The sequence below is a fragment of the Seriola aureovittata genome, chromosome 11, assembly GCF_021018895.1.
Source record: "Seriola aureovittata isolate HTS-2021-v1 ecotype China chromosome 11, ASM2101889v1, whole genome shotgun sequence".
NCBI classification, from domain to species: Eukaryota; Metazoa; Chordata; class Actinopteri; order Carangiformes; family Carangidae; genus Seriola; species Seriola aureovittata.
The window spans coordinates 28039216-28058003 of NC_079374.1; the positions used below are offsets into that span (position 1 = coordinate 28039216).

Genomic DNA, 18788 nt, shown 5'->3' on the forward strand with positions numbered 1-18788 from the left:
GCTTGGGTGTCATATCTACATCACAGCTGATCAGAGTTGGAGCTGGTAAATACTTGAGACTACTCATTTGACACGGGAATGAATGCAGACTGCATCGTTTATCCAGTGTGGTAGAGCGTCTAATCATAGGTTTTTACAAGAAAACAAAAGTCGGAGCTGATCAGGAGTAAGTGAAGGCACCAGTGGGCGGCGCTTACCGGACACGTGACAGGCACAGCCCTCTGTCCTGTGGTGTAAATGTCGTACAGAGTGTTAGACAACAAATCCACTGAGCAGTTCTGAACGTGAAGCTTTTAGGTCAGGTTTAAAACTGAGATCCTTGCAGAGAAGACGTGAGTCATCTTCCTTCAATCATGTTAAAGTAATAAGGTGTGTTTGTGCTGAGTTGTGCTGTAAGTGTGCGCACTCAGCTGTTGTCAGTTTCATTCTTGTTCTCATGGACTTACATAGAAACGCTGTTTAATCAAAGTAGACGACTAAAGGATATTTAAATATGTTCTTATATATTTTTTATATATATTTTTCTCCCTCCGTGATATAGGTTTATAAATATTATGTCAGATTTAAAAAGGTGTTTTTTGGCGTTGCCATAACTATTAATTATTGTCAACATGCAGAGATGTGAATGTTGAGTCATGTGTTATTACTGAACAGGCTGTTTTTTAATTGTGAGCTGAGGGGGTGAAGATGAAAAAGGCAGTACAATCCATCAAACTGGAACATTTGATGTGAACAAACTTCCCGTGCACCGCCAGCTCCGTCAGGTGCTGCTCGGTTAATTAGCCAGTTAAAATCAAATATAATACTGAGACTACAACGCGTTTGGATTCTTCAGGTTCACTTAGTAGCCTACAATTACGAGAGCGTTCACAGGTGTGATAAATACATATACATGGGTCACATGACCAACTATCATCGTATTTAACATTTTTTCCAAAGATAATCATATCCATTCCTTTCATAATAATAATAATAATAATAATAAAGAATATTCATTTAATCAGGTAACAGTTCTTTGCTGTTGATCAGCCTTGTGTTACTTCACAGTTGTTTAGTTAATCATCATGCAGAGTGACATGAAGACGCCCTTGTTGGCTGGTTCCTCATCTGATGCCTCAAAGCCCCTGCTTCGCTGCCCGGGAGGCCCTGTGATTGGCATCATTGGCTCTGGAGACTTCTCCCGGTCCCTTGCGATCCGGCTGGTGGCCTGTGGTTTTAGGGTGGTGGTGGGCAGCCGTGACCCAAACCGTATTCCCAGGGGTATGTTTCCTGACGGGGTGGAGCTGCGATCACAGAGGGAGGCTGCTGACGGTGCAGAGAGGGTGGTGTTCGTTGCAGTCTACCCAGAGCACTACTACACCCTGGTGGGGCTGAGGGAGCTGCTGGCTGGGAAGGTGCTGGTGGATGTCAGCAATGCCACCAGGCTGAAGAGTGGAGAGCAGTCACATGCAGAGAGGCTGGCAGAGCTGTTCCCAGAGAGCAGGGTGGTCAAGGGCTTCAATGTCATCTCAGCTTGGGCGCTGCAGGCTGGAGCCTATGATGGAAGCAGGCAGGTGAGGTGGTACGCAGCAAAGAGCATTTATCTCAGGTCAAACTAAAGAACCTTTGGGTAATATGAAAGAAGTCAGTTTCACAATAATTCTGTGGGGCTGACTTTGATATGTACACTGACACCAGCATGTAGTTACATGGTGATATTGTTATTGTGATACAACTGTTTCTCTCACATGCAGTCATACTCTGGAGCACCTGGAAACACACCTCACTATGTAACATCAGTACAGTACAGGTCTAAGAAGAAGTGGTGATACTCTATACTGATCCACTGTGTCTGATGCCCTGAAAATCTGGTCTCCCTTGATCTAATCCCCCTCCAGGTCCTGGTCTGCAGTGACTGCTCCCACTCTAAAGCCTTGGTGCTCCAGCTGGCTCGTTGTCTTGGCTTTAGCCCTGTGGATCTGGGGGGTCTGTGTGGATCCAGAGACATTGAGGAAGCCCCGCTCATCCTCTTCCCTTCCTGGGGAGGCCCCATCTTGGCCATGTTCCTTCTCTTCCTCTTTTTCTATGGATACAGCTTCGTGAGGCACATCCTGCTGCCCTACCTCGATCAAGGAGAGAACAACTTCCACCAGCTACCACTAGTGACGGTGAATGAGACTCTGCCGGCGGTTGCCCTGGTTACACTGGCTCTCGTCTATCTTCCAGGTGTCATTCTGTTATCTCCTGTAAATTAATTTTGTACAGAAATAGCACCTTTATTTTGTTCACGCTGGATGAAAATGTCACAGTCATATTAAGTGCTGTGTTTCTTTAGGTCTTGTGGCAGCTGTCCTTCAGCTGGGCAGGGGAACCAAATATAAGAGGTTTCCAGGTTGGTTAGACCGTTGGCTGTGCAGGCGGAAGCAGCTCGGCCTGCTGAGCTTCCTCTGCACTCTCCTCCACGCTGTGTACAGTATGTGTCTGACGCTGCGGAGGGCTGCAGGGTACACACTGCTCAATGCAGCTTACCAGCAGGTGAGTACTGGGTTGGTGTACACCACAGAGCTGTTACAGTGTTTACATACGTATATGTATATATGATATATGTTTTTGTTCACTCACTTTTAGGTGAAAGCTGGTGTTGAAAAGTCCTGGGTGGAGTCACAGGTGTGGAGGTCTGACCTCTACCTGTCCTGTGGGATTCTGGGATTTGGAGTCCTCAGTCTGCTGGCTGTTACCTCTCTGCCTTCTGTTGGAAACGCCCTCAGCTGGAGGGAGTTTACATTTGTTCAGGTCAGCTTAGATCAGCATATGATTTTAAGACTTCTCTGTCCTGCTGCTCCGCCCCGAGGCATCTATTAATATTCTCTTTCAGGTTTATTATTCTTCCGCCAAATTTCGTCGCGTAACTCGTCCCGCAGTCCCCCGGTAATATATACATCAAAACGTGTGTCTTGATCCCGAAAGAGGTGCTATGACTTTTGTGTTAAAATTCAAATTTTTCCCAAAGTTATTCCCAAAAAACTGGGAATAAATAATGCATTAGGAATGCATTGGAATTTTCTTTAGAAACCCACCTTTTTTCTACAAAATTGCACCTTTTTTCTGAGTCACCCAGCTCTCTCATACCTGCACGTAGAAATGTGATTCAAACTATAAAACGGAGGAAAACTTCTGCTCTCTCAAAAAGACAGGAACTGTTTTTACATAACATGTAAACTTTTCAAACTGTGAGCACTCAAAGGAGGAGTGCAAATCACTTTTTCTTCAAAGTTAGAGTGAAAGCGTCAGTTGGCTAGAGTGCGTGAAGCAGTAAAAAATAACCTTTATTTTTATTTTTAACTCGAGCTCACGGCCAAACCGTAAAAAGGAGACAAATAATTCTTTCTGAAAATGTAGACATAGTTGTTGGGATTCATAAAATGTAACTTTGACAGGCAGGGTCTCCACAAAATTTAAACAGGGGTGCCGAGTCCGGCAGCAATACCTGTCTCACTCTCATTGACACCTAATGTAATCGACTTTTTTTTTCAAAAGAATCTCACTCTGTCTTCGCACTGAGCTTACTCACTCATTTTAAGGAATATCTGAATAAAATAGAGACTGTAGAAACTTCTGGCTTCAGTGTCTGTCACGGTCTTTTCGGTTTATGAAAAGAAGTAACGGTTTTCTCATAATTTGCAGTTGTTTGAAGCCATTGTAGAAGCCAAATTCTGGGCAGATTTTCGCATTGCCATGGCAACGGCAGCTCCTGACCTGTGTGCGTGCGCCTAGCAACCAGATAACCAACTCTCCAACCTCCGCAAGCTTTACATTAGCCGCATGTTAGGTCTTAAATTACATTTAGTTAGGTATTAAATATGTAAGTCCATTTACTGCTTCCTTTGTTGCTTTTTTTTGTTTTGTTAAAAGAGTGAATGAAGTTGTGACGGTCTCCGCTGAGACAGAGGAGAGGAGAAGCTACTAGCCCTCTCTCGCTGTCACTTCTAGTCGCGTTGCTCTCCTCCCCAGTAATGTTAAATTTAGCACAGAAAAAAACATAATAGTGGTAATTTAAATAGCGGTTCATGGGATTTATTAACCCTCAGGGGTCCTTTTCTTTTTTGATTTGCTGATCATTTTGGCTGTGTTACAGCTGAAGGTATGGATTTCTGCAAGAAAGTGTCTTTTTTTAAGTGACATATTTTTAAAATCTAATGTCAGTTACTGTTACAGGTCTGTTATACACTGGTAACACATTTTGTACCCTCTGGGGTTCCTCGCGTCCAAAAAAGGACACACAAAGAAAAGGCTATAAAATCATCATATATCAATATTTTTTCTGCTTTTTTTGTATACATCTCTTAAACCACTTCAGTTCTGCTCAAACCTATCAAATGTTTATTAGCTTTCAGGATTTTAAAACAACAAAGAATATGAGATATTTCCCACATAATACATGGTGGAGGGATGTGACATAGTTTTATATCAGAGTCTTTTATATATAGACATTTCTCAAAACCAGAATATGATCAGGGTGACTTTTGAACACTGGAAATAAATCATGTACTCATCCCGGCAGTAGCCCCCGTGGCACTCAAAATTTCCCTGGAATTTTCTAGTTATACTTAAAGTCCAGGCTCAACATGTTTGTCAGTAAAGATGGTGGCTGTAATCACTCCTCCTGTCTGTGGCTGGCTCATCCCCTCCTACACCAGGACACAGCTTGGTATGAGGAAACAGTGAGCTTCCTACAAAAAGCGTAATTTACACACTGTGTCTCACTGTAACTGAAGCCTCAGTAACTAGCTGAACTTTGGAAAGTGTTTTTGCACAGAGCTGGGACCACGTCTGTGAAGTCACATTACGTCCTATGGCCAATCTGGATGGGTCTTTAAATGTACATATTGTGAGACATGTGAGTACTGTATTCAGACAGACTTGAGAAAAGGGGAAAGTGTAAAATTCACCCAGAGGAGTTAAAAATGTGAAGGGAGGTGAGGTATATCTATACAGTCAAATTACACATTTTGTTGATTTTTGCAGCAAACATAAACAATGATACTCTCTACAAATGTTCAACGCTTCATGATTTTCTTAGGCCTGAACTGACTCATAGGACTCATGAGGCAGGTGCATCGTCAGTAGGTATTATCAGCTCAACAACCACAGGCTCCTCTAGGAAACTGATTGAGGATCTGAGAATTAATCTAACTGATGCTACAGAGCAGAGGATGCTATTTAATTATTCCTGATTCTATAACATCTCCAAAAACCTGGAGGGTCAAACCAACTGGTAGCAACACCAGAGAAATAACACGGAAATGCAGAACGTTATTGGAAAAATGACACATTGCTGGTGTCATATGAAATTCAGATCTGATGTCCACATATCATTACTCAGTAAATGATGCCAGGTCCTCATGTTTCTTCAATATCATCATAACAAACAAAACAACAAACTAAAGCCTGTCTTATGATCTGTGAGCTATTTGGCTGTCTTTACAAACTAAATAAAATACATCAGTCTCCAGATCAGTCATGTGATGCCTCTGTATACCACAACCCCTCTGCCTCACTCAGTCATAGAGGCAAAGCAGAACCCCACATGACTGCAGAGCAGGTGCAGCGGTATTGTCCCATTCCTCTAACTCATCTGCTCAAACAGGCTCCAACATCTTTAATGTATGTTTCAGCTCAACTCAACTCAAGCTCTAAAAGCACTGTCCACCACCTGCTCAGCACCACAGAGGAAGAGACAGAATGAGCAACCAGCTGGTGAACAGAGTGGAGCAAGTAGCTGCTAAAGAGCCAGATATTTTCCTCAGGAGGAGGTGGAGAACAAACAGAGCTAAAAGAGAGGGAACAGAAATAACAAGTAACAGCCATGACTGCAAATGAATGCTAATGCTGCTTCCTGTTTGATGCATAAATACTCAGTAGGGCCGAGGGCTGCATATTGCAATTATTTTGGCAGATATGTGATTTCAGCTGGAGTTATTGTTTTTGATTCATTTTCACAGAAGATTTAAAAGTGATGATGATGTGATATTTGTTGCACTTGTACCAAACAAACATGTTCCTTTACGCCTTGAGAATATGATTTGTAGGTCGGGGTGTCGGTAGCAATACAACTCTTGCTTTGGCTCTGCTCTGCAATGCACAACAATGAAACACCTTTTACCTTTATCAAAAAAATGCAGCTCCTGCAATCTTTTGCAGCTCTTGTGATGTGATTTTGATATTACACTTGGCCATATTGCGATTCTGTATTTTGATTCATTGTGCAGCTGTAATACTGAGTAATCTGTCAGATGTGTGATGTTGTGCGGGCAGCTAACACTGTGTAATTGTGTTTCTGTGTAAGTTTTATGTACACACAATAGTTTGTGAAATGTAATGACTTGTCAAACCCATGTTGAAAATGAGATGATGAGTCTCCAGAGGCTCATTCAGGAAACGATGTTTGTTCTAATCATCTAAATTATCTTTGTTACATTTTGTGGAATTCTCTGACTGACTGTTTTTTGTGTTTCCAGTCAGGACTTGGTTACGTTGCCTTAACTCTCTCCATCATGCACACTCTCTTCTTCGGCTGGGACTTTGCCTTCTTCCCTGGGGCCTACCCTTATTACCTGCCTCCAGTCTACCTGCTGGCCCTCATTCTGCCCTGCGTCGTCCTGGTGGGACGGCTCCTCTTGGCTCTGCCGTGCCTGACGTCAAGACTGGCAAAGATCCGCAGGGGTTGGGAGAGCGAGAGACACCGCCCCCCAAATAACCAGCCAGGGTCAAATGAAGCGGATCCTCCTCAAAACTTTGGTGATGTCTAGTGTTCAGGAGGGAAACAAATCTAGACAGATGTTTCTTATCTCTCTGTGCGAGTCTGAATTCTGTCAGCTCTGGACTTTGAAAGGCCTTAACTGGACTTTCCTTCATGACTGCCACCTTTTTCCTCTACACTATCAAGAAGAGATACAGAGACAGAGGGGGGAGAGACAGAGTGGAGCAGTGATCTAAGCCTGTCCATGATCCTGCTGTTACCTTCATTTAGCTGGAATGTTTTGAAAAGCAAGATTTTTAAGAAAATTCATTTTTAGAAAAATTTATTGCAGTTGATAACAGAGTCAGACAAATAGCATCACTGTTCCGCCATGTCAGAGACAGCAGAGACAGGATCTACTCAGGGAATCACTCACACGTGACATGTGGTCTGGCAAGTTAACTTAAGCCTGTACATGGATTCAACGAGCTGCATGATGAATCTGCCTAAAAATGCAGTTATCATTATCAGTTAATCTGCAGATTATTTTCTGAATTGTTTCAATGTTTAGTCTTAACTCTAACCAACATCTTCAGATGTCTATTTTGTTTGACCAGCATTCCAAAGAAATGCACTTTACCATCAGAGGCGACAAAGAAAACCAGGAACAAAGCTGAAACCAGAGAATATTTGTCATTTTATGCTTAAAATTTTTTCAAATGATTATCAGAATTATTGCTGATTAATTTTAATTGACTAATCTATTAATCAACTTTTCATTCCAGCTCTGATTTCACACAAAGAAAGAAAGGAAACAATTACTTTATATAGACAGGTGTGTGTCTCTCCACATCATGTCCAGTCAGCTGAGTTAACCACAGGTGGACTCCAGTCAAGGTGTAGAAACATCTCAGAGATGATCCAGAGAAATGGAGGAAGCTGAGCTAAACTAGTAAAGTGTCTGAATACTTATGTCAATGTGAGATTTCAGTTTTCCATTTTAATAAATGTGTAAGAAATTCTAAAATTGTGTTTTCACTTAGTCATTATGGAGAACTGAGTGTAGACTGATGAGGGGAAAAACATTTTTTTTATGTTGTCATCAGGCTGCAACATAACAACGTGAGAAAAGTGAAGGGGTTTGAAGACTTTCTGAATGAATTGTAATTGGACAGTTACACATTTTTGTTTGAACAGATAGGCTACATGAAGTCAAATTGATTGTGCTGAAACTCAGAGTCAGATGAACGAGAAATGTGTAATAGTCCAAATACTCACAGCCTTATATCGTTTCTTAACTCACTTCCGGTCTGTGCTGTATTTGGTTGCAGTTCTGTATTTCTCTATGTTTTCTGTCAACACAGCAGAAAATCACGTGAGATTCCAGCTCATCAGTCATGGCTACTAGCAAATGGCCACCCTTCAACTTGTAAAACAATTTTTAGTTACATGTATGTTAATCAGGTTTGATGATGTTATTTGATTGTTGAAATTTAAGTTGTTAGTAGAATACAGACATTTTATTTTACTTGTATTTCTATATCTATCTATCTATCTATTCATCTATTTTACTGCATCTGTTCAGATGGTAGGTCTGAGTTTGTGGCTATATCTGTGAACACTTACACATCATCAAACCTGATTAGCATACACGTAACTTTGTCTTTATTTGAGGATCATAAAACACATTAATCATTGGGTAAATTTCTCCCTATGTTCTTCATGTTCCAATACAGTAGGTGGCGCCATTTTCCTTTCCGGTGGATTGTGAGACAGAGCGCTCTGTTATCGACTCACCGGGTCTGAACTGTTGAATAATCTCGACTGATCTGGCCTGAGCAGATATGCGACAGGCTGCTTCTAAACCAACGCTGGATACATTCATCATACAACCGAGCAGTTTGACCCGCAGCTTCCGGACGTTAACTGAAGAATCCCCGTTAATCACTGTTTCATCAGCGCTAACGGTCGGAGCGGTGGTCGATGGTCGGTGTCCAGCATCAGGACATGGCGGGAGAAGCTGTGGTCACTGTTCGTCTTGTCAGGTCATTCGAGCACAGAAACTTCAAACCGGTGGTGTTTCACGGAATCAGTCTAGACCAGACGGTGCAGGACTTCATCCAGTTCGTCAGAGACGGTGAGTGAATACAACAGGCCTGACTCGTATAACGTGTCATGTTATTAACAGAGGTTGAGGTTGATACAAACTATATTTTCTTTCAGATATCACAACGAGACCAGGGCTCCCCCCTCCCTTCAGGAAATATGCTTATGGTATGTCTGACATGATTCACATTTCTGAAGCACCATATTCAGTTCAGCTCGTAGTGAAGGAGGTGAAGCAGAAATCAGGGCCGCTGCAGAGGACTGTCAGAGATTGAGATCCTATGTCCAGGCTGCAAACAAAGCTTCTCACTACCTCAAATGGTGATTGTAAATATTTTCCGGAAAATAATCAGGTCATGATGAGAGGCAGCTAAATAACAGGACATGTAGTGGGTCAGAGGTAATGATGATTAATGCACCAGATCTGAGGAGGTTGTCATTTCATGTTTTCCCCCTACAGCACCCGGCAAAGTCCTTGCTCTTCATCTGGTTCTCTTTTCTTTCATTTCCAGACACAATGAAAATTATCCACCAAGCACATGGAGCTAAGGTATCTACCTAACACACACACACACACACACACACACACACACACACACACACACACACACACACACTGCTGGGCCAGAAATGAATTGTGCGTCTGAAGACCAAGTGTCCTCAACAATTCACAAAAATTGTCTGGTATGTAACTTGTGTTTTAGCAGCATATGACGCTAAGTGGTCTGTCCCTGGTCATCTGACTGATACCAATTTCTCAAGCTGCTATAATGAGCAGTCTCAATAGCTTTGCAAGATTTAAAAAAATGTTGGATTTGTCTGGATTTTTATTAGTGTTTGTTGCTGTAATAAGGTGCAACTATTGTGTGTTAGTAAGTCACATTACATTACTGTCATGTCTTTCTTATGGATAGAAATGTATTGTAATCAGCACTGATCTGCTGAACTCTACACTGTGATTCAACTACAATGGTTCAACTGTCAATTGAAGGACTGATTAAGAATTAGCACCTTTATATATATCACCATATTGTAATTGCAATATTCAATAAGCAGCATCCAATTGTATGTCATGAATATGAATAATAACCATAGTAACTTGCTTATGTGCTTATTCTGCTGTGTATAGCTCTCATCAAATGTACAAAAGCATCCTATTCCCTCAACAAGTATTCAAATGTCCCACTCATAAGGGCTTTTTGAGTTATTATTATCATTATATATAATATTATTATTTCTCAAGATATGTGTCCAAACTTTTGGTCGTGTTAAATAGAAAGTGCATTAATGTAAGTGTTTTGGTTTGCTTCTAAATGTAAACAGTGATATATTTAATAATGCATCAGGTTCGAGGAACAATTTGCAGCATTACGTCTCTGAGAATTTTGGTAACTATAATATCTATAACTGAATCAATGTTGAATCGAATCGATTAAAATGTGAAATTGCATTGAATTGTGAATCAAAACTGAATTGATTCGGGAAGTTGGTGTTAATACCCAGCCCTACATGCCTATTGCAATCAACTTAACCTTGTAGCTGTTGGTTAACCATAAACAATATGTTTTTCACTCGCTATCTAGCAGGCTAGCAGCTAATGTCAGCCTGCACTGTTTAAAATACATTTCTGACAGTAATTTTATGTAGCTTGCTAACACACAATAGATGTACCTTGTTTTCAGAGTGCATGGAGAAATTACATTGCATGCATCTCTCCACAACAGTCCAGAGTGAGTCCAGACTCACTGGACCCAGCCTTGTGTTCATGTTGGACATGCTGCCCCCAGCAGACTGCAGCATAAAAGAGTACACTGGCCACCACTGACTGATAAAACATGTGCAGCATTTCACTGCAGACGTCAAAGGACCTGAGCTTCCTGAGGAAAAAGAGCCGGCTCTGCCCCTTCCAGTAGATGGCATCCATGTTCAGGGACAAGTCCAGTTTACTGTCCAGGTGCACACCTAGGTATTTATAAGTATGCACCACCTCAATGTCCTTCCCTCGAATGTTGACTGGCTTAAAGGTGGGCCTAAACCTCCAAAAGTCCATGACCATCTCCTTGGACTTGGAGGTGTTCAGAAGGAGGCAGTTCCTGCCGCTCCATTCACTGAAGTCCATCGTCAGATCTCTGTACTCCTCTTCCTGCCCGTTCCTGATACGCGCCACAATAGCTGTGTCATCCAAGTATTTCTGGATGTGGCAGGACTCAGAGTTGTATTTAAAGTTCACCGTATACAGGGTGAACAGGAACGGAGCCAGAACAGTCCCCTGTGGAGCCCCAGTGTTGCTCATCACTGTCCCTGAGACACAGTCTGCCAGCCTGACATACTGTGGCCGTCTTGTCAGGTAATCCATAACTCCAGGACGTGAAGCAGGGATTCACCCCCATCCATTCCAGCTTGTCTTTAAGGATGGTGGGTTGGATGGTGTTAAATGCACTTGAAAAATCAAAGAACATAATCCTCATGTAACCACCTGGCTCATCCAAGTAAAAATGGGCCCGGTGGAGCATGTAAAAGAAGGCATTATCCACTCCAACATGTTGCTTGTAGGTGAACTGTAGGGGGTCTAGTGCATGTTCAACCTGTGGCCTCAGAAGGTGGAGAAGTAGCCGCTCCAGGGTCTTCATGATGTGTGGTGTGAGAGCCACCGGTCTGTAGTCATTTATCTCATCCGTTGGTCCTACTTTAGGTACCGAAACAAGACATGATGTTTTCCACAGGATCGGGACCCTCCCTGTTTGTAGGCTTAAGATAAAGATCCTCTGGAGAGGCTCAGCCAGCTGGGCTGTACAGTCCTTTAACAGCCTCGGACACACACCTTCCGGGCCTGTTGCCTTTCCAGGACGTAGCCTCTTGAGCTCCGCCCTCACCTCCTCTGCTGTAAAGGACAGGAGACTTGACCCCTGAAGGGAGTTGTAGCTGCGGTGTCAGGTTGTGGAGGAGATGGCGTAGGAAAAGCTGCAGCTGAAGCAGTGGGAGAGAGAACAGGCTGTGTCACACCTGTTGTAGAACAGGTTGAACTCATTGGCCTTGTCCACATCACCTGATGTTGCCTGGCTGTTCTTGTCCGTATAACCAGTGATGGTCCTCATCCCCTTCCACACCTCTCTCGTGTTGTTGTACTGCAGCTTCTTCTCTACTTTCTTTTTGTAGTCCTCCTTCACCTGCTTTAATCTCCCCTTCCGCTCATGTTGCACACACCTGAGCTTCTCCCTGTCTCCATCCCTGCAGGCCTCCTTTTTCTGGTTGAGGAGGGTCTTGATGTTACTGGTGATCCTGGGTTTATTGTTTGGAAAGCAGTGTACAGTTCTTGCTGGTATTACAGTGTCCATACAGAAGTTAATGTAGTCCCTGGTACATTCAACCATTCTATCAAGATCAGAGTCCTTGCTTTTATCATTTTCCTGTGACTCCAACAGGACATTCCAAACTGTGCACTCAAAACAGTCTTTTAGACTGTTAGACACTGGCCTCCGGGGTCCAGTTCCTGAATGAGGTGGTGGTTGCAGTCTGCCTCAGTACACAAGGTTTTGTAAGAAGGCTGAAGAAAAACCAGATTATGATCTGATATGCCAAGTGGTGGTAAAGCTGAAGCAGTGTAGGCCTCCTTGACATTTGCATACAACAGATCCAGTGTCTTATTTTCCCTTGTGGGACGGTCAACATACTGAGTGAAGCCAGTAAGTTGAGAGGTGAGTGTGACGTGGTTAAAATCCCCTGATATTGCAATGAATGCATCAGGGTGCCTGGTCTGTACTCTCGCAACAGTCTTGTGAATGACGTCACATGCGACTGCAGGCTCTGCTCATGGTTGAATGTAAACAACAATGGCAACGATGTGTGAGAACTCTGGTCTAAGCCCAACTGCCAACAGTTCAATATCCCGACAAAAGATCTTCTCCTTCACTGTGATGTGCCAGGTTGCACCATCTATTGTTCACAAGCAGAACCAGTCCTCCACCTTTATTCTTTCCACTTTCTACAACGTCTCTGTCCGCTCTTACTGCAGCCGGATAAATCCACACAACGGTAGGGAGTGTTGTCGTTTAACCAGGTCTCCTAAAACACATGAGACTACACTAATGATATGCTCTTTGGTTCTTCACAAGTTCCTCCAGTTCATCACACTTGTTAGCCAGGGAGTTGACATCTTCCTTTGTGTACATTAATTTCGCCATCTTCAGACGAAATGACAACGTGGAATAAAAAACATCAATCGAAAAAATATACTAATATATACAAATATATTGCAAAAAGCTACAAGCTATGTGGACTAGCTGCCACTTGTTGCCAGCGCATCATTTAAAAAAAAAAAAAATGTACATACTGTATGACCCCACAGTCGACAGTTGCAGTGCTGTTTACTGTCCAACGAAAACTTGAACCTTAACTTTACTTTGAAAAAAGGACCAGTCATCTCTTCAGCTGTGCTACAGCTGACAAATTGTCCACCCAGTGTCACCTGGCCAGCAGGTCATCAAATAACTGTCTGCAGGTGAGCAGTGGCAGCTGTCAGTGGAACAGCAGGTGCCTCTAAAACAGGTGTTATACACGGTTTGATGTAGGAGTCACTCTAACACCAACATTACCTAAACACACACTAATACCACTGTTTTAACTATAAAACACAAATTAGTGAACCACCCGCTTCAAAACTCACGTGAAGGATGAATGTGAAATAGTTTAAACTAGACATGCATAGATATGGAATTTCAGGGCTGATAAATCTTACAGATGCTAGACTGTGAGGAATAAAATGTATAATGTATATTTTTAGACTGGCTAGTTTATTTTTGTAATATAACACCAATACTTTGAGTGCTCACCATCGATACAATCAAAAGGGTAAAGGGTTTGTAATAGCCTTAATTTATGTAAATAGATAGATACTTTATTTATCCCCTTGGGGAAATTTATGTGTATATGAGCTCATTGTTCATAATGATAATAACAGTTAATAATAAGTAAACAATAATAATTAAATTAGTCCACTTCCTTTGACTGAGTTGTTCTACACCCTAATGGCAGTGCGGACAAAGGATCTCCTGAACCTCTCTGTTCTGCAGCGCAGTAAGATGAGATGTTTGTGCAGCTGTAGCTGCTTCTCTGTCCTGCCAGAATATTTTGAAGAGGATGGTTGGTATTGTCCAAGATGGCCTCCATCATACATTGCATGCATCTCACCACAATAGTCCTGAAGGGTTGGCCGAGACCTTCGAAAGTCAATGACTTTGGTCTTGGTGTTCAGAAGGAGGCAATTCTTGTCGCTTGTCCTGACTTTGCTTGCCAGATCACATCAGCATGTGTTGCTTCCCTTATCCTTTGACATTTGGAGGGTTGTAACAAGTGAACCAGTTGGTGTTTCAATGTCAGAAACCAGGAGATTTGTGTTAGTGTGTTTCAGTCAGGCTGTATGTTTCACAAATGCATATTGGTTGATTTTTGTTGGGTTTTTTTGTCCCTCTGCAGACTAATGAGCTGGTGATGAGTTTAGATGATGATGAAAAGCTCATTCTGCAAGACGGCCAAACCCTCAGGACTGCAGGTGTTGGTAAGAGTTTGTCATTGCTGCCCATTAAACACTCACTGAAAACTTTGTGATTTGGCACTTTTCAGATGCCTTTAGTGTCTGAAAATGAAATATGTTGAACAAGCCTGAGCTACTTTCCATAGAAGAGTCTTCTTTCCCTCTCTTTCTCTCTCTCTTTGTCTCTGCCTCTCTCTGTGTCTCTCTCAATTTCAATTCAATTCAACAGGCTTTATTGGCATGACATTTTCAATTGCCAAAGCACAATTCATATCATTCAATGGAATTCAATGATCAGAGAAATAAAAATGTCGAGGACATATTAAATTTATATTTACAATACATTGTAATTTTTAATTGAATTAAATTGATGAAATAAAGAAAAGGATAAAAAAGCAAACTTAATATATACAGTATATATGTGTGTGTGTGTGTGTATATACACTCCCCTCCAAAAGTATTGGAACAGTGAGGCCAATTCCTTTACTTTTGCTGTAGACTGAAAACATTTGGTTTGACATCAAAAGATGAATATGAGACAAGAGATCAACATTTCAGCTTTGGTTTCCAGGTATTTACATCTGGATCGGATTAAGAAGATAGCATTATTTGTAACAGAACACCAAATTTTTAGGTGAGCAAAAGTATTGGAACAGATAGACTTTAGATATAGATTTAAGTGAATAATACTTAATATTTAGTTGCAAATCCTTTGCTTGCAATAACTGCATCAAGCCTGTGACCCACTGACATCACCAAACCTTTGCATTCTTCTTTTGTGATGCTTTTCCAAACTTTCACCGCAGCCTCTTTCAGATGTTGTTTGTTTTGGGGGGTTACTCCCTTCAGTCTCCTCTTTAGCAGGTAAAATGTGTGTGTGTGTGTGTATGTATGTGTGTCTTATGAAATACTTCCTCAATTTCACAGATGCACCACACACGGTCCAGACAGATACTGGGGTTTGACCTGGCCTTTTTTATATTTGTTAGCTCTCATTTATATAAATGGGAAGGACAAATATTAGAGAGACCTCTCATTATACCACAGTATAGGTCAACAGCACCACAGACTATAGATTTCATGAGCATGAAGTTGAATCAGCACCTCTCTAAAACGTTTAAAAAGTTTAACTTGATGACATTGTGGCTCACTCAAACACTTGGGCTGACCACATGAAAACCCTGAGCATCATTTTCAAAAGATTAAAGAAAGCTTCCCTTACTTTGAACTTTGCAAAATGTGACTTTGGTTTTAGGGATCGGGGCACAAAAACCTCCTTATTCTTATGCTGTGCTCCCATTCCCCTAGACTGGAGTGTAACAACATGAGACAAAGATACTGAGTGAGGTTAATGGTACAGGTGCATGATTACAAGGGGAAATAAGTTATTGTAGTTGATCCCACTAATTTGAGCTGCTAATCAGTACAAAAGCAGGATTAGCAGAGGCTCTGACATAGTCCATTTAGGAATAGGATATCATTCTCACTCATGTCCATTGTGAAGAAATTTTGTTCCCAGTGAAACATGATGTCTTTATATTTAGTTCAGTATCACAGTAATCCACCGATAGTTGTCTGAACATCCATGGAAATGTTGTAAACAGGAATCGTTAATGACTAATTTGACATACTTTTGACGGTGCCAGATTTCCATGGTGTAAAGAACTACCGGCAAATATATACAGGTCTCAAGCTGTAGACTAACTGTAGCCTAGCCTGCAGCTAACTGAATCAACATCATACTATACTTCCTGTTTACATTAAATTCCATAAAGTTTTCTCAAAGGTTGCACTATCAATACGTTTTGATATTATTGTGCCTCAGAATTATTTTGTTCCTGGAGCACTGACTGTCCCCTCTATTCATCCATATGTTTGCAGTGCAATCAGAAAGTATTCAGACCCCTTCACTCTTTTCACATTTTTGTTATGATTCATTGAAGGTTCAGAGAACAGTGGTCTCCATCATTCTTACATGAAAAAGTATGAACAACCAGGACTCTTCTAGTGCTGGACTGGGACTAATTGAGACATCTGGGAGAAGAGAGGAAAACAAGAACCTGATGGTGGCTCAGTTCTCAGAGTCCGATCTGGAGGGAACCATGACTGAACTGTTTGACCTCAGTTCTAAGCTTCATGTCTGGAGAAAACCAGGCACTACTCATCATCTGAACAACACCACCCAACAGTAAAGCATTGTGGAGGCAGCATCAGGCTGTGGGGGGACAGGGTGACTGAGAGATCCTAACAGAGATCCTTAATGAAGACCTCAGACTGGGCTGAAGGTTTACACAGCCAAGATAATCTCCTGACCTGAACATGTCTGTCCACTGATAGTCCACATTCAACCTGACAGAGCCTGAGAGGACCTGCAGAGAAGAATGAGAGAAAATCCTCAAATCCAGATGTGTAAAGTTTGAGATGTCAGATCAAGAAGACTGGAGGCTGTGATCACTGATAAAGCTGCTTCAATGTGATATTTCAGTTTTTCCTTTTAAGACATTTGCAAACATTTCTAAAACTCTGTTTTCACTTTGTCGTTATGAAGAACTGAGAGTAGACTGATGAGGGAAAAAATGCTTTTTGTTTTTTATTTTAGCACAGAACTGCAACATAAGAAAATGTGAGCAAACTGAAGGGGTCCGAATACTTTCTGAATGCACTGTTTATATATATTTTTTACATTATCACTGTGTACAGCTTTTCAACCCATAGTGCGAGTGTTTGGAATTATGTTGAAAAAAATAGTTTAACCTTTTGTAATATTTTTCATCATAAAATAAATTTTGGAAAAGGTCTCTGCATATTGTAAAAACAGTTGTCTTCATTTTACTGCTGTTGGTCACTATCAGATTACCAGTGCTTAGTATATGTTCAGAGTGTATCAAAACCTTAGACAGACTAATTCACCATGTCATCAAATGGAAATTTTAGCTAAATTTAAGATCAGAATTACTTGTAATGATATACTGAGGCCATCAATATTAGTCCAATAGACTTATATTAGATAATTGATACTGATGAACCTCTGCTGGAAGTACAGTTTCAGCACACTGGTAACTAACACTTTTGTTTGTTGTTTCAGCCAGTGAAACAGAAGTGGCCTTCTTCAGGAAAGAAGACTATGGTCTTTATAAAGCAAATCCCAAAAGTGCCTGGTGACTAGTATTTTACTTTATAGCATACAAGATTCTTAAAGGCCAAAGGTCAAGGATGCCAGGGCCCACAGGAGAACAAAAATGGTGCCATCATGTTTCTACTGTAGAGTTTTAATTTGTGCAGATGTTTTTAAAATTGAAGCTTATCATACGCCTTTTTGTTTCTTTTTTCTATTTCCTTTTTCTTTTTTGACCATGAATGTTAATTTTCAGCCTTGTTTTAAAATATACTCAATAAAGTTTTCTGATAGCTGCATTTTTTAAAAATGTTTTTTGTGTATTAACAGAGTAATATTTACTGCACTAAACTCTTGGTAACTTGGTAACTAACTGGTAACTTTGGTAATGTGCTGCAGTTATGGTTATGAGAGAAAAAAGTGTGAATACAAAACACTGTTTTATGTGTGTTTTGAACAAACTTTTATATATATATATATATAAAATGTCACAGCTGCAATGAATGACTTTGTTCGGAAAATGGCACACGGACTATACCAGTGTCCCAAAGGTTTAAGCGACACATCTCCAAGGTTTGCATTACGTTTACTCTTCTGATTTTCTTCTGTGCTCAAATCCTGTTTGGGAAGACGTGTGAGTGGCTGCTGCCTGAAATATGTCATTGCTGTTAATGAAGGCAATGATGTCTTGGAATCCGAATAAAGAACTGAAGACATGACTGTCGTATTGTTCATCCAAAGATGATTATTTTAATAACCTTAAAATTCTGAAAGGCCAATGTCTTTTTAAACATTTTATTAAATACAGAAGTTCAAAAAGGCATCTGTTGAACATCACATAAATTCATTACAGTGCAACTGAAAACATGTGCAGCAAATACTGATAAAAATCAAATACAGTGCATTCAGGAAGTCTTCAAACCCCTTCAATTTGAAGCATTTCATGTTGCAGTCTCATTCTAAAATCAAATAAATAAAATAGTAGAAATGATAATACTTAAAAATGACATGCAATTATAGTGACATGAAACTGATGTATTGTATACAGGATTACATCATAAATCATATCTATTATTATTTAAATCCATTAACGGTAATTTAAGAGATGTTCCCTGTTTGTGTAGGGATTATGGAATAGGGATACTTTTCTACAATATCGATTAATATCACTCAACTAAGCTAATATCACTATATATCGAACTAACTTTTGCTTATGCTACAGGCAACCATTTAATACACTTTCCCGTCGCACTGCTGACAGTAAATTTCTCACACATTTTATTTTATTTTGACGGTTTTATTTTACTTCCATTTCACCC

The 18788-nt window shown here is 40.9% G+C and overlaps 2 protein-coding genes across 4 annotated transcripts; both read left to right on the forward strand.

The window, feature by feature from the left end:
- The first annotated feature begins 197 nt into the window (after nucleotides 1-197).
- Nucleotides 198-7745, forward strand: steap3 (STEAP family member 3, metalloreductase). 2 transcript variants are annotated; one of them, XM_056389116.1, is made up of 6 exons: nucleotides 198-332; nucleotides 1048-1553; nucleotides 1878-2205; nucleotides 2315-2514; nucleotides 2608-2772; nucleotides 6498-7745. In XM_056389116.1, exons 2-6 carry the CDS (start codon nucleotides 1065-1067, stop codon nucleotides 6786-6788), a joined length of 1473 nt encoding a protein of 490 aa, XP_056245091.1. In that variant the 5' UTR covers nucleotides 198-332; nucleotides 1048-1064; the 3' UTR covers nucleotides 6789-7745. The 2 variants fall into 2 exon arrangements, with proteins under 2 accessions (XP_056245091.1, XP_056245090.1); XM_056389115.1 differs by having other exon boundaries at nucleotides 231-369.
- A 740-nt stretch (nucleotides 7746-8485) lies between these two features.
- Nucleotides 8486-18188, forward strand: c11h2orf76 (chromosome 11 C2orf76 homolog). Of its 2 annotated transcripts, none has more exons than XM_056389118.1 (5): nucleotides 8486-8855; nucleotides 8942-8992; nucleotides 9337-9374; nucleotides 14297-14378; nucleotides 16298-17433. In XM_056389118.1, exons 1-5 carry the CDS (start codon nucleotides 8702-8704, stop codon nucleotides 16360-16362), a joined length of 390 nt encoding a protein of 129 aa, XP_056245093.1. In that variant the 5' UTR covers nucleotides 8486-8701; the 3' UTR covers nucleotides 16363-17433. The 2 variants fall into 2 exon arrangements, with proteins under 2 accessions (XP_056245093.1, XP_056245092.1); XM_056389117.1 differs by lacking the exon at nucleotides 16298-17433 and adding an exon at nucleotides 17440-18188 and having other exon boundaries at nucleotides 8506-8855.
- Nucleotides 18189-18788: the final 600 nt, after the last annotated feature.